Genomic DNA, 15,240 nt, shown 5'->3' with positions numbered 1-15,240 from the left:
GTAATTAGGTTATAAAAACCTTTCAGAATAAAAATAATCCCATGATAAGGGGTTTTGCCACTCCCAGTGAACGGGTAAACGCAGATGTAATTAATTTACTGTAGCTATAACAGCAAGTGACAGTCGATCACAAATGAAAAACTCATTCCTAACCAATTTACAAATATAACCATGCAATTTATGAAGATGTCCATGTTTAAGGTCTGTTTCACATGCTCCGGCTGACGTCGGGCAGCGAAACACCGCACAGACAAAAGCCGTGCCGTACACAGTATTGTGCCCATTCACACGGGACAGCCACGGCCCGGTTGCTGTCGGATGTCACCACTGGAAAGGACGGCTGTGGCCATCCCGACCATTCTAAACTTCTGTGCACGTCTTCTTGGCTGTGTGGGGTTTCGCCGCCCAGCATCGGCCCAAGCGTGTGAAACCGCCCTAAAGGTAATATTATAACCTGTTTATAATAAACAAATAGTAAAGTGACCATTTCATTGTAAGAATTATATAATATGCATATTTTGTCCATGTTGGAAGAATTACAAACTTCCATAATAACTTCTAATTTTCAAAAGCTACGTATCTTTGGCTATGATAACCCTTTGAGAACCAACATCTGTGAGATGTGCAAAATAGGTGTGAAAATTGCCAAGCAGTTTTAATAAAAAATGTAGCGTTGTATTAGAATCACTTTAACATTTTTATTTATCATAATGACCTGAAAAGCTTACTTTATATTGGAAATCGGTACTTGTTTCCTAGCACGGCGCCTACGATATTCAGTCGTATGGCATCTTATACATTGTATCGTGTTGCATGCCATGCGATGCGATTTTAAATTGTATAAGCACCCTAATGGGTGCTTACAATGTTAAATGCACACCCACGCCAACTCGAAGTGTGGTAAGGGGTGGCGGTACGCGTCCTCCGACCTTTTCATACCCCCACTATCCACGTCAGCGTGGAGTTGATTTTTTATATAGTGTGGCGAGCACAGCGAGGGGACGTGTATTACCTTACATGTATTCCGCGGGGCTCGCTGCGTTCGTCACACTATATAAAATCAACTCCACGCCGACGTGGATGGTGGGGGTATGAAAAGGTTGGAGGACGCTTACCGCCGCTCCTCGCGGACTCGCTGCGCTCGCCACGCTTTGGGTTGGCGTTGATAGTGGGAGTGCTTTTAACATTGTAAGCACCCATTACATTGCTTTGCTGGGATCACATTCAATACATTGTATAGAAAATGACTGCATATGATGAACAATACCTACCAGCATTCTCTGCCACAGTTTTATCAATCAATTATATAAAATCTGTGGTAGGGCATGCTGGGACATGTAGTTCCTCAACAGCTGGAGGGCCATGAGTTTGACACCACTGATTTTAGTGTTATTTGTTTTTCTTCCAATCTATAACAGGTAAAGGCCCATACACACTAGAAGATTATCTATAACAGGTAAAGGCCCATACACACTAGAAGATTATCTTTCCAATCTGGCTGGTTGAGTAACAAGATATTCGTTCCCCCAGCACACTGAATAGTATTAGTAACTAATCTTGAACACTACATGATAATAGAATTCAGAGATATTGGTTACTTTTACCAAACTAGTCCAGAATATCACAGAACTCCTAGCTATATGTCCATGATACTTCCTTAAGTTTAAATCTCATTGATGCCATCTAGATCCTACCCTGAAATATCCATTTCCTAGAAAAAGCTATCCAGAAAAAATCTGTTAAATCTCAGAATAGGGTGGGATTTACAGGCATCTATGCATGTTCTGAATGCTTAAACTATCAATTTAAGTGCAGAGATCTGGGCCCTATTATGTGCAATAATAAAGTATGCCCATGCAAACACTTTGGCATTTCATTTGATCACATTCACTTCTACTGTAGGTACTTTTGTATAACTATTTTTATTCTCTTATGTCTTTGAATAAAAAAATAAAATAAATAAATATATATATATATATATATATATATATATATATTAAAATAAAAAATGGAATGCAATTAAAATAAGAGAAAGATAGTGTTAGTGAGGGAAAAGTGTTAATAGAATGTAAGGGCATGCCGCACTAAAGCCACCCAGCCCAACCAGTCCAGGGGCACCGCACCCCACACCACTGTTACCCTAAATTGGGTCTACAATTAACCAGCAAGAAGCCACATGATAATGGCTCCTTACTTGATATATTTGAACTAAGAGCTACCTACCTTGGAGCAACCCCAGACTACTCCATGTGGCATATCAGGACCTGCATCTCCGCCTAATACAAGCTCCTCTCTGCCTCTAACAATATACATACAGATAGTGGTAGATGCTCAATCTGGCTGGTTGGAATGAGAATCTGGAAATTTTGGGAGCAAATGACAATTGACCATTTGCTCCTAAACATGGAAACAGGCACAAATTTGTCCTACAGACAAACTGGTTAAATCAATTTATGCAGATGATTGCTTTTGTCTATTTTCCGGCGTTTGGGAGCAAACGGTTGATTGTGATTTTGTTCCCAGAAATTTCCAGATTTTCATTCCAACCAGCCAGAATGGAAAAAATCTCTGAGTGTGTGTATGGGCCTTTTACTCCTATAGTGTATACAGCAGTGGTAGCCAACCCTAGCCCTCGAGAGCTACCAACCGTGCATGTTTTGCAGGTCTCCTCACAGAATGACAAGTGAGCTAATTAGCTCCATCTGTGTATCTTTTAAAATGTGTCAGTGATTAATGAGTGCACCTGTGCAGCAGCTAGGTTGTCTGGAAAATGTGAACTGTTGGTAGCTCTCGAGGGCTAGGGTTGGCTACCACTGGTATACAGCAATACTACAAATAATTTTCTTAAGAAAAACACTTAATCCGTCAATTTGCTTAGACTGTGAAACTTTTATATCCTGATCATTTGTCTCCAATGTGGACCTGTCACCCAATCATGAGCGAGAACCATTGACTGTGCTGCTGTATTAGGGTGTAGTGAATCGATTAGCCTGGATCCTAATAACTATTAGTTTATCCCATACAGTAGCTGCCTCCCTTATTTGCAGGTGACCCATGCACTTTAATGGCTTCTAGTGAGCGAGCAGAAGTCCATTTGCTTGGGTTGGTGTTATATCTGTGCTTTTCCAAAGTGACAGTGATTTATGTGATCACGTAACCATGGGCACAGACCGATATGTTGTATGTTTACTATTTAATGCGTAACTAATTAAATGTTGAAGTAAAAATCTATCCCGGTTATAAAATCTTATTTTCCTCTATTGCAGTTGCCATCTGCCTGAAACGTTGCAGTGTGCCATAAAGAGGATATCATGGCAGCAGTAAGTATAGTTTAGTCGGCCATATGCTAACAAATCAATATCTTTATCAGGGTGGCTGTAAATGGACAATAAAGGTGCGATGTTTGCACTTGATAGCAAGTTCAGTCTTTCATATATAAACTGTCTCTGTAAATGGACAATAAAGGTGCGATGTTTGCACTTGATAGAAAGTTCAGTCTTTCATATATACTGTAAACTGCTGATACTGAACCTTACGCTCCCATCCTTTGATCACCAGCTCTGACTTAAGGTGTGTACAAAATGTTGCAATTGCCTTCAATCAGTATCGAATTGCAAGATGCCTTAAGGTGCCCATACACGCTGCGATCATTGCATCCGTTTTTGGTCTGCATCTTGCGCAAATCGCATGTGCTTTGCGTGCGATGGGGACCTAGTTCAAAAAATATGCGCAGCACATATTTCTTGAACTGTTTGATGGCATGTGTGCGGGTGTGATGTGCGCACATCCCACCGCACAGTGCAAAAAGTATGTGCTGCACATACTTTTTGAACTGGGTCCCGATCAAATCGCACAGTGTATGGTCTCCTTTATTCGATTTTTGACGATACAGTAAAGATCTGTACTATATAGTCTTGTTTGCAGTCTATTTTTCTGTTAGTTTTCTAGGTACTCTTTACCTAGAACGGCGCCCGCGATCAGAATCGCGGGCGTCGGGGGTAAAAAATCGCGGTAATCGCGGGCATCGCGGGTAAATCGCGGGTACATCAAAATCGGGTACCCGCGATTACCGCGATTTTCCCATAGGGAACAATGTTAAAAAGCCTGATTGACCGCGATTTTACTGTAAAATGCCTCAATGCCCGCGATTTTCCCATAGGAATCAATGTTAAATGGGCTACAGAGCCCAAATAGCCCCAATTAACCCTTAAATGTCCCCCCAATTTTTGTACGCCACCCCACGATCCACGCCAACCCGAAGCGTGGCGAGCGCAGCGAGCCCGCGAGGGGCGGCGGTACGCGTCCTCCGACCTTTTCATGCCCTACTATCCACGTCGGCGTGGAGTTGAGAATAGAATAGTGTGGCGAGCGCAGCGAGCCACCGAGCCCGAAGCGTGGCGAGCGCAGCGAGCCCCGCGAGGGGACGCGGATACCTTCACAGGTAAACGCGTCCCTTCGCGGGCTTCACAGGTGTCCGCGTCGCCACGGACACCTGTGAAGTCCGCGAGGGGACGCGTATAACTGTGAAGGTATCCGCGTCCCCTCGCGGGGCTCGCTGCGCTCGCCACGCTTCGGGCTCGGTGGCTCGCTGCGCTCGCCACACTATTCTATTCTCAACTCCACGCCGACGTGGATAGTAGGGCATGAAAAGGTCGGAGGACGCGTACCGCCGCCCCTCGCGGGCTCGCTGCGCTCGCCACGCTTCGGGTTGGCGTGGATCGTGGGGTGGCGTACAAAAATTTGGGGGACATTTAAGGGTTAATTGGGGCTATTTGGGCTCTGTAGCCCATTTAACATTGATTCCTATGGGAAAATCGCGGGCATTGAGGCATTGAATGCAAAATCGCGGTCAATTAGGCTTTTTAACATTGTTCCCTATGGGAAAATCGCGGTGATCGCGGGCATCGCGTCGCGGCCGTTTATGTGCTGCCCGCGATGTCGCGATCACCGCGATGGGCGCCGTTCTAGGTAAAGAGTACCGTTTTCTACTAAACAGAAAAACGCACGGGATTGGCATTTAATGCGACTGAAAACCGTTTTTGTTTTTACTGTATAATCAAAATCTAATAGCAAGATAGTCAGAATCGCACAGTGTACATTACATTAGATTCACTCTTTAGAGCTGTATTGTCTTGGTTTTTTTTATTGGAATTTATCTCAAAAAGGAAGCAGCCATCCAAAAATAACTGCTCCCTAGATTCCAATTCCCATCCGCCCCCACATGCTCTCCAGGGGGGAAAAAAAATTCTGCATTCTGAAAAATGGTTCAATCCTGTACATCTGGCAGTAAACTGTGCTACATACAGTGTTACTTTCCAATATTGGATACCTGTATTGGCTTCTAATATGTACTATGATGTTACCTAAAAGTGGAAAACCTTTAAAACACAAAGGGGGGTATTCAATCCCCTTGTCTTCAACAGCATTGAAGGCAGTTTCCGATAAAACAGATCCGACTTAAATAAAAAAGAAAAGTCTGATCTGTTTTGTCAGAAAGGGCCGTGAATTTTCCAATTTCTTAGCCATTTCTTGACCATCTGCATCCCTTTAGCCAAGCTTCAGACTTTCCGACACTCGGAACAATGATTTCCAACTAAGTAGCAGTCGAGAGAATTCCGACAGTCAGAATCCCATATTGAATACCCCCACTAAGTGGCCCATTTATCATGGTGTTTTAGATATTTAATACTTGTAGCACATGATAAGCGGTGAACCAGCCAATCAACACCCAACTGCCATTTTGCAAATGTGTGACAGTTGGGAGCTGATTGGTCACTGCACAACTTCCAAACAAGACATAGGGATCCATTATCACCCTATGCTAAATGAACAGACTATTTGCATTTGCTGTCAACCTTAAAAGGCCCCAATGCCAGCAGAAGTGATCCAGGTGATGGCCACCCATGCAGTAACCCTAATTGGATGGAACAGCACAGAGCCCTGATATTTCTTACTTGGGATGAGTGGCAGGGTTGGTCCGGGAATGCCAGCAAGAGTTTACTTAAATGGCAGAAGTTCTCTGCTGCTGCTCACACACCAGTCTCTTTTATTGTATGGCGTGTAAATGATGGAATTGATGTATCAAGACCGTCCTGTGTGCGTAATGCGGTGACAAATGGGCATGGGTTTTGTTATGCACAAAATGGGCATGTGGTCTTTTAAATCATCATAAATGGTTCTCCCATATTTGAAGAAAAAACAAATCCTGGTTCTATGTAACATTTTCCTTTATTATGCACACTGCCTGAAATCTGGGCAAGGTAATTTATCCCTTAGAGGATAATGAATGCCTTATTATGTCTGGTGTAGCACAACCAATGCTCGAACATGCACTAGGGATCTTAAAACAATGTAAAAGGAATATCTTATTCTGCATGCCAAATATAAGCTTCTGCTCCCCTGAGGTTACCTAGTGCGGGTAATGGAAGAATCCTAAAGTAGCCTTGTGTAGCTTAATAGTCAGAGCTTGCTGGTATTTCTAGTTCCGCAGCAGGTGTTACTGGGTGCAAGGCATGCTGTACTAATTACAAACCAGTAACGTATTACTACCTGTAAAAAGTAGTAAAGAATTCATTTACTGAGCTGTAGTAAGTTAAACCTCCATAATGCTAGATTCCTACACCGCACCATGGCAAGCTATGCCCTCTTGCTGCCAAGAAATAAAACCAAATCCTAATTTAATGCTAACCTGCGTGTCTCTGCTTGTATGGGTAATTGATGATCTTGACAGTTGCAGAACAAAAATAATTTGTGTGTGTGTCTGTGACATTTTGTAGCTTTTAACACTGACCATACAGATAATTGGCTGAAGATCGTTCGCACTCATACTCGCAGCACTTGCTCCTGTACATGTGTTCAGCATGCACTATGTTTAGTGTATGCATGCATGATGCTGGAATTCCAGAACACCACTGGATGCGGAGCTGCATAAACATGTCTGTCTTCAAGAAGTACGGACACAACGTGCAAAATGGCCGCCGGGTAAAAACCTAGGGAAGGGCCCACCACGATTCTCAGTTGCTATAACTTTTATCCACCTCTTAATTTTCTGTTTTTAGTTAAGTAAAGAAACTGTCTATGTACAAGACAGCGTAACCATGTTTAGGGTAAAACCGTGTGCCAGAACAAAACCATAAAATATTAATGGCCAGATGTAGCAAGAGTGATAATCAGCACCTACCTGTCACTTTTCAAAACCAGTCGGTAATAGGACAGTTAGGAGCTGGTTGGCTGGCTGCTTATAACTCTTGTATTAGATTTTGAAGATTGATACATCTGATCCTCAGGGGGAGATGTATCAAATATTTAGCAAGATAAAGTGGAGACATTGCTGATAACTACCCATCCTCCTTCCTTTTTAAATGTAATTTTATGTACTTTGCTAGATACAATGCCAGAAGCTGATTGGATGATATGTCCAGTCCAGTAAGCTGCAAGTTGCCCTTTACGGGTTGAGACCTCTCCCCTAAAGTGTTTGGTTTTTAATAAAATGATAACATGTAGTTTTGTGAATATCGGTGACAAAGTGGTAGCCTCCAAGATCCAGTAAGCTGGAAGTAAACTTTAAATAAAAAAAAATAAAATAAAAAACCTTATCTATATGAGTGTATTATTAAAGCAGCTGTTACCATTTCAGCCTGCTGTTTCAGGTCCGGCCAGCCATAAATTCCACTCGCTGTTGCCAGACATACTTATCTCCCTTTATTATATCTGCAGGTCGGAACTAAAGGAACTATCAAACCCTACTCAAACTTCAATGCAGCCGACGATGTACAGAAACTGCGGAAAGCCATGAAAGGGGCAGGTGAGAATGGAGAATCTTACCCACATCACTGACGTATAAAATAATGCGGTGTACACACGGTGCGATGCTGACTAACCTTCTGTATATTAACTGTATAGTCTAAATCAAATAGAAAGTTAGTCAGAATTGCACAGTGTGTACACCACATAAGAGTTTAGTACAAGTCTAATAACTGACACGTGTCACACTGCTGACAATGGCCCTTAGGTGCGTGGGTGGGTCCGTCTGTTCACGCACTTCAGCAGTGTCTTATTACCACCTAACGCTTGATGTTATTTGGGGGGGGGGGGGGGTTAGTAATAAAATATATAATATAAAAATCCATACAAAAACTGAGTTAATACATACAACAAATGTTGGTCAATCCATAAAAATAAGGTAAAAGAAGAATCAAATCTGAAGTCCCAACAACAGGCTGTCTTATATGTCCACATCCACCATAATGAAGAATTTAGACAGCCTGTTGAGATTTTGGTGTGTGTATGTGTTTTTTTTTTTTTTTTTTCTAAATTAAAGACCGCAATAAGTGTAGGTCCCATGCTGTCTTGGCAGATTTGTGACTTGCTCTCCTTTCTCTCTTGTATTCAGGCACAGATGAAGATGCCATCATTGACGTGATCGCAAACCGAACCCTGGCACAGCGCCAGGAAATAAAAATCGCTTATAAGTCCTCTGTAGGGAAGGTAAGACTGTACTATTGACTGTCCACCAATAATCCTGTTTTTTTTTATTTTTTTTATATTGTGATTCGGCATTGAAAAATGCTCGATTCTTGGGAAAAACCCACTTGGCCACCCGCACATTTACTTACATGTGGGAGCAGACGGACGGCAGCAATGCAGATGGGTGTGTCCTGCGCAGATGAGCCACACGCCAGGGTCGGGAACAGCCGGGCTGCCCCTCCACCCACCCCCCCACCCACCCCCATCCCTGGATTGGCCACCCCAATACAGAGCAAATACATAATTGCTTATCTTATTATGGCATAAATGGTAATTATTATACTTTATTTGGCACCACAAGGGATCTGCAATTCCCAATTACTGGGCACATAAGCAAAATGGGAAAACAGTGACTTACAGTTGAATACAATGGGGTATAATCCATGCCTTTTAGGTGACTATGACTACCCCCCCCCCCCCCCCCCCGCCATTTAATTTGGCGTTTCCACCACTCTGCTCCTTTTCAGCGAGGTGGAAACAGTGAGTGCGATTAGGTCTGAATTGGGCCCATGAACATGACTGCATCAGATGACCCGGAAACCACTTACAATAAACAGGCCGTGTGCATACACCTAATGCATAGTCTTGTCATGTGAAATTCTGAAACATAACCGTTATCCAGGCTTCTGTGTTGAAAGTATTCATTTTATGGTTCTCTTCTCTAAATACGGCAGTACAGATGGAATAATGGTTAGCATTACTGCCTCAGTGAGTTTTGTATATTCTCCCGGTACTTGCGTGGGTTTTCTCCGGGTACTCCGGTTTCTTCTCGCAATCCAAAAATATACTGGTAGGTTATTTGGCTCCTAACAAAATTAACCCTAGAATGTCTGTGTGTGTGTGTGTGTATGTACATGTGGTAGGGAATATAGATTGTAAGCTCTGGGGCAGGGACTGATGTGAGTAAAGCGCTGCGGAATATGTGTGCGCTATATTAGAAACTGTCAATAAATAAATACCCCTTAATTCTGACCCTTATCTGCCCTGGGAAAGCAATTTATTTGACCCTTTGAGTGCCAACATTGCTGTGAGATGTGCAAAATATCTGCTAAACTTCAATTTAATTGACTTCAGATCATTTGCCGGCAATAACTAAAGTGTTTCATATTCCCCAACTTCGACCCTGGGTAGTGGATATTTTGCTCATCACTCACAGCAACTTTGACAGAGGGGTTAAGGTGCATCATTATTTAATAAATAAATAATCCCCAAAAAATCTAATTCTAGTTTTATCGCAGGTTGGCCTTGTTCATGTGTACTACGAGCCAGACGCGTGTGCAGTCTATCACTTTATAGTCCGGCCTCAAATTTTCAGCCAAACGATCAGCTCTAAATACCAATGTTTTCATCATTGGTTGAGATCTTGGAAACTTGTCCGCACTAAGGCCCTTATTCAGATCTGATTGCAGTACAAATTTTTTGGGAAAATGCCCAAAACCATGTGCACTGCAGGTGGGGCAGATGTAACATGTGCAGAGAGAGTTAAATTTGGGTGGGGTGTACTGAAACTGAAATCTAAGTTGCAGTGTAAAAATAATGCAGCCAGTATTTACCCTGCACAGAAACAAAATAACTCACACAAATCTAACTCTCTGCACATGTTACATCTGCCCCACCTGCAGTGCACATGGGTTTGCCCATTTTCCAAACAAATTTGTACTGCGATCAGATCTGAATAAAGGTCAGTGATAGTTTGTTATCCCTTTACTGTCAGTCTCTGTGCATAGAAAGCTTTTGCAGTAGAGCAGGATTTTGGGGCTGCTGGGAAGGAATAAGCACATCCTCACCCGAATTGGGCTCCCTTAGCTTAGCTCTGTCTTCACCTATCAGGGCCAAGCTAAGGGTCATTAAAAAAAAAAAATGCTTGAGAAATATGCAGTGTTTGGTCTTGCTGTTTTGAACCAATTTTAACATGTAAAAATGAAGCACACTGGACTGGTTACCGTACAGCTGATTTTTATGTATTTCGATAAATCAACTTGATTAAAAGTATTCCCATGAATGGTATTTAGACCCAATCTTGCAGCACTTTGACAAATCTTTAAATTTGATTGTGTGGCATGGGGAGGGATCTTCATTGCGGCGTCTGGTTTGATTGTTTATTTCAGACTGAACCAGTCCCCAATTAAGGAGTATGTGATGTGTTCTGTATGTTAAGTGAGGCTTCTGTAATGTTACTTGATTAGACTCTGGCTGGATTGTAATTATATGTGACCTTTTGTTCAGCAATCCTCTTGGCTGATTTATAATGTTGTGACTTGCAATATTTAAAGTATTTCAAGTGCAGAGTATTGCAGGACCAGTAACTATCCGGATTCCCCTTCATCTGGCCACATCTATTCAGGACCTGATCTGTCCATGATATCTTACCCTCCTGCAGTGCCATTCACCAATGGCATCTCTAGTTGTGGAATAGAAACATGGGAGGTGTGGCATTCAGTTGCTGAGAAACTACACTGGGGTTGTCAGTAACGCCAACACATCAAGCTCCTCTCGGATGTTTGAATATGACTTAATTGTGTTTGCATAGCTACATGTTCAATGAAACTGTGCTGCTTTGTGTCTGTCTTACAGAGGTTAGTCATGTATAGAGTGCAGACGGTTTCAGCCGATCCTCTTTCCATTGCCAATTTACTTTTTCGGGAACTCTGTGATAGGGTGAATACACAAGCTGTGCAATTAAGTGTAGATGGAGATAAGGTATATGTAGACAGAAATGGGGAAGGGTTTAGGATAGGTGAAGTGGTGTGCAAATCTGTCAACAATGCTATCAAATGAGCGTTTCCTTTAGATTGTGGTTAGAACCACTTCTGTTTTTTTTTTTTTTTTTTTTAAAGTTTTCAATAAACTCGAAAAAAAGTCTCTTGTGTTTCCATGCTGAACTATGTACACTGTTTGCATATATAGCAATGCATACTGAGTCTTCCAGAAAATATCTCTGCTCATCTATAGTGACTACAGAGCACACCTTTTTTATATATATATATATATATATATATATATATATATATATATATATATATATATATATATATATATATATATATATATTTTTTTTTTTTTTTATTCTGGAATTTTCTTCACCCGCTCACCCCTTTTTCTTCTTCATTAGGGTTTTTCCTAATACACCACCTTCTAATTCTAGGATCTAGAGGATGACATGAAATCTGAGCTCACTGGACACTTTGAACAAGCGATCATCGGCCTGATGACCCCAATCACTTTGTATGACGTGCATGAACTCAAGAAAGCCATGAAGGTAACTGGAGAACCTGTGAACACACCCACAGATGTAACTCTGTGATTGTCTGTTCTAGGGTCCACAAACCCAGTAATGTAGAGAAATGTAGCAGAGCATTTCTCTCCAATTTATTTATGTGAGTAGTGCCACACACGTTGAATGCTAAAGAGACCACTGTGTGGTGTACTCTGGGAAGGTTGTGGCACAGAAAGGGTTTGGGGATCAAGTGCCATTTGGACAGCCTTGTAGTACTTCTGCTCAATTCTATATGTGTTCTCTTAGGGTGCTGGAACTGATGAGGGGTGTCTGATTGAAATTCTTGCATCACGCTCTGCTGAAGAGATCCGGAACATCAATGTAGCTTACAGAATAAGTATGGAAATCCACGATTTTGATATTTTATCTCTCTAGGATAATGTTTGTGTTTATTTGTAATTATAACAAGCAACATAAGTTCTTTTGTGTGGTTTTTTATTTATTTTTTGGTACAGGTACTCCCTTATGATGTACTTCTTTAATACATTAGCCATTATATTAAATGCTAAATAGGTGACACTGAAACAGTATGCACTTGATTATGGGATTAAACAGGATTTTGGAACAACTATACGAAGGGCCTGTGTATTTAGACCAGACATTCCCAACCACGGTCCTATAGCACACCAACAGTGCAGGTTTTAGTGATATCTAGGCTTGAGCACAGGTGACTTAATTAGTATCTGAGGGATTCTGATTAAACCATCTGTGCTGAAGCCTGGATATCACGAACACCTGCACTGTTGGTGTGCCTTGAGGGCCGTGGTTGGGAATGCCTGATTTAGACTATATTAGAATATACGGTACTTGTTTCCTAGCACGGCCACAATCTTGGGCATCGTGTACCTTAAGTTAAGGTACACGATGCCCACGATGGACCCGATTTCCTTTGAAATCAGGTGCATTTTGCCGGCAAAGGAAAAATCGAGGGCATTGCGTCGGTCAGGACCATTAACATTGGCCCCGACGTGATGCCCCCGATTTCCCCATAGGCTTCAATGTTAAAATAATTTTTAACATTGAAATCGGGAGCATCGCGTCGGTCTTGTGCCATCATAATGGCACAAGATGAGATGGACTTGATTAAGTCCATCTCACATAGTAAAAAATGTGAAATGGGCCAATATGACCCATTTCACATTATATATGGCCCCGTCATCACCCCACGATTGACGCCAACCCGAAGTGTGGCGAGCGCAGCGAGCCCGTCCTCCACCTTTTCATTCCCCTACTATCCACGTCGGCGTGGAGTTGAGAATATAAAGTGTGGCGAGCCACCGAGCCCGAAGCGTGGCGAGCGGACGCGTATACCTGTGAAGTTATACGCGTCCCCTCGCGGGGCTCGCCACACTTCGGGTTGGCGTCAATCGTGGGGTGGGGTTTACGGTGTTAAATTTGGGGGTCTAGGGAATATTTTACATTGAATCCAATGTAAAATCGGGTCCCAGGGACCCTATTCACATTTGATTCAATTAAAAATCGGGTCGGTCGCATCGCATGCGATGCGACCGATGCAATTTTTCCGACACGACCACCCTGATGGAAATCTGTGTGGCCGTGCTAGGAAACAAGTACCGAATATACATACATTACAGACAGGAGTACTCTGTATTTCAGCAGGTGTTATAAATGTTTAGTTTCCAAATGTGTTCCCACTTTTAATTATTGTTTTGACATCTGTATTGCAGAGTACAGCAAGTCCCTGGAAGATGACATTTGCTCAGACACGTCTTTCATGTTTCAGAGAGTGCTGGTGTCTCTAGCTGCTGTAAGTCTCCATCAACCAGTTTTATTTATTTATGTCTGTATGTATCCCGGGTTATTGCCAGGTCGAGGTGCTTTTTAAATTGCATAACCCAGGTTAACTAACCTGGCAAAAAAGGGCTAAAGCCATTTTTACCCTGTGAATAAAGGGCATCCTAGGTTTAGTGTGAAAGGTGTCCTAGGTTGGACCCGGGTTCAAAATCCCAGGTTTGCACTGTGAAAGCAGTATAAACAGATTGTTTGCTGATATTTACAAGTTAAACAGTTAATGTTGGCAATGCACATCTGTTATGCCCCGTACACATGGGGCGGCAGGAGCAATGTGCTGATCTAGTTAAGCACAGATCACTCAGCACACAGCGATGTGTGCCCAGTGATCTGTCACAGACAGTGCTCTCATCTCAATTGAGAATGCTGGCTGACTAGTTTTGTACCGCATGCAGTATAAATCTAGTCAGGTTATAGCGACGCACATCGCCGTCACCAGGGGGCCATACACACGGAACAATCCATGCCCCATTTCTAAGCAGATATCCCTTCCTGTTAACTCTTAAAAAATGTTCTTTGCAATCAACTCTGAATTAGGCCCATACTAAGGTGAGATTGACAGACTTGCTGTGCACAGCTCTTGGTTCTGTACAGTGAGTGTATAAACGCTGTAAGAACTAGTCCAGAATATCACAGAACTCCTAGCTATATGTCCATGAAACTTCCTCAAGTTTAAATCTCATTGATGCTATCTAGATCCTACCCTGAAATAACCATTTCACAGAAAAAGCTATCCAGAAAAAAACTGTTAATCTCAGAATAGGGTGGGATTTACAGGCATCTATGCATGTGCTGAATGCTTAAACTCTCAACTTAAGTGCAGAGAGATCTGGGCCCTATTATGTGCAATAATAAAGTATGCCCATGCAAACACTTTGGCATTTCATTTGATCACATTCACTTATACTGTAGGTACTTTTGTATTGCTATTTTTATTCTCCTCGCCCCAAGTCTGTCTTTGAATGAAAATCTATATAAAAAAAATCTATAATATTATTATTTTTTTTTTTTTTTTTTTTATTGTGCAGGGGGGTCGAGACCAAAGTGACCGGGTTGATGAGTCTCTTGCCAAACAGGATGCCAAGGTAAGTACAACCATAATTTGGTTTAATTAAGAGTCCACTCTTGTCAGTCCCCCAAAATAAAGGTACATGGCTTTTTCTGCTTGTAACAAACCCTTCTTCTCCTCTTTTTTTTTTTTTTTTTTTTTTTTCTGACCGTGTCATCGCCACAAAAGAGAAATGCCACTAGAATCCACCTTTGCCATGCGCAAAATGCTTAACCTGCAGTGTCCTCTGGGTCATTGTGCCTGCAGGAGGCTTCTATTCCGTTGAATGGCAAAGGAGCCTCTGATTAGCTTTGATTGTCGACCTATTACAATCTTTAATGATTCAGCATAAGGGGCTGGCCTTCTTCTTTTTTTTTTTTTTTTTTTTTTTTTTTATGTTATATAGTTACATAGTATTTTAAGGCTGAATAAAGATTCACGTCCATCCAGTTCAACCTTGGTGTATTAGCTTCCTCCCTTGCTATACGTAGTGTAAACTGATCTATTCAAGGACAGACCATGATTATTGCTTGTACCCTTGTATGTTTTTAACCACATCTCCAGGAAGAGAGTTCCA

At 42.0% G+C, this 15,240-nt stretch overlaps 1 protein-coding gene across 2 annotated transcripts in view; it reads left to right on the top strand.

Moving 5' to 3' along the window:
• Positions 1–15,240, top strand: part of ANXA4 (annexin A4) — a 43,933-nt gene that overhangs the window by 10,247 nt on the left and 18,446 nt on the right. For both annotated transcript variants that reach the window (XM_083184543.1, XM_083184544.1), the window contains exons 2-8: positions 3,267–3,320; positions 7,717–7,804; positions 8,393–8,487; positions 11,672–11,785; positions 12,050–12,140; positions 13,492–13,571; positions 14,644–14,700. In XM_083184543.1, the coding sequence (XP_083040669.1) occupies positions 3,312–3,320; positions 7,717–7,804; positions 8,393–8,487; positions 11,672–11,785; positions 12,050–12,140; positions 13,492–13,571; positions 14,644–14,700 (534 nt within the window). In that variant the 5' untranslated portion in view covers positions 3,267–3,311. The remainder of the gene's footprint in view (positions 1–3,266; positions 3,321–7,716; positions 7,805–8,392; positions 8,488–11,671; positions 11,786–12,049; positions 12,141–13,491; positions 13,572–14,643; positions 14,701–15,240) is intronic.

The sequence above is a fragment of the Crinia signifera genome, chromosome 4 (genome assembly GCF_055691185.1).
Source record: "Crinia signifera chromosome 4, ASM5569118v1, whole genome shotgun sequence".
NCBI classification, from domain to species: domain Eukaryota; kingdom Metazoa; phylum Chordata; class Amphibia; order Anura; family Myobatrachidae; genus Crinia; species Crinia signifera.
The sequence above is the reverse complement of the archived record's forward strand: the minus strand, read 5'-3'. Positions and strand labels throughout refer to the sequence as shown.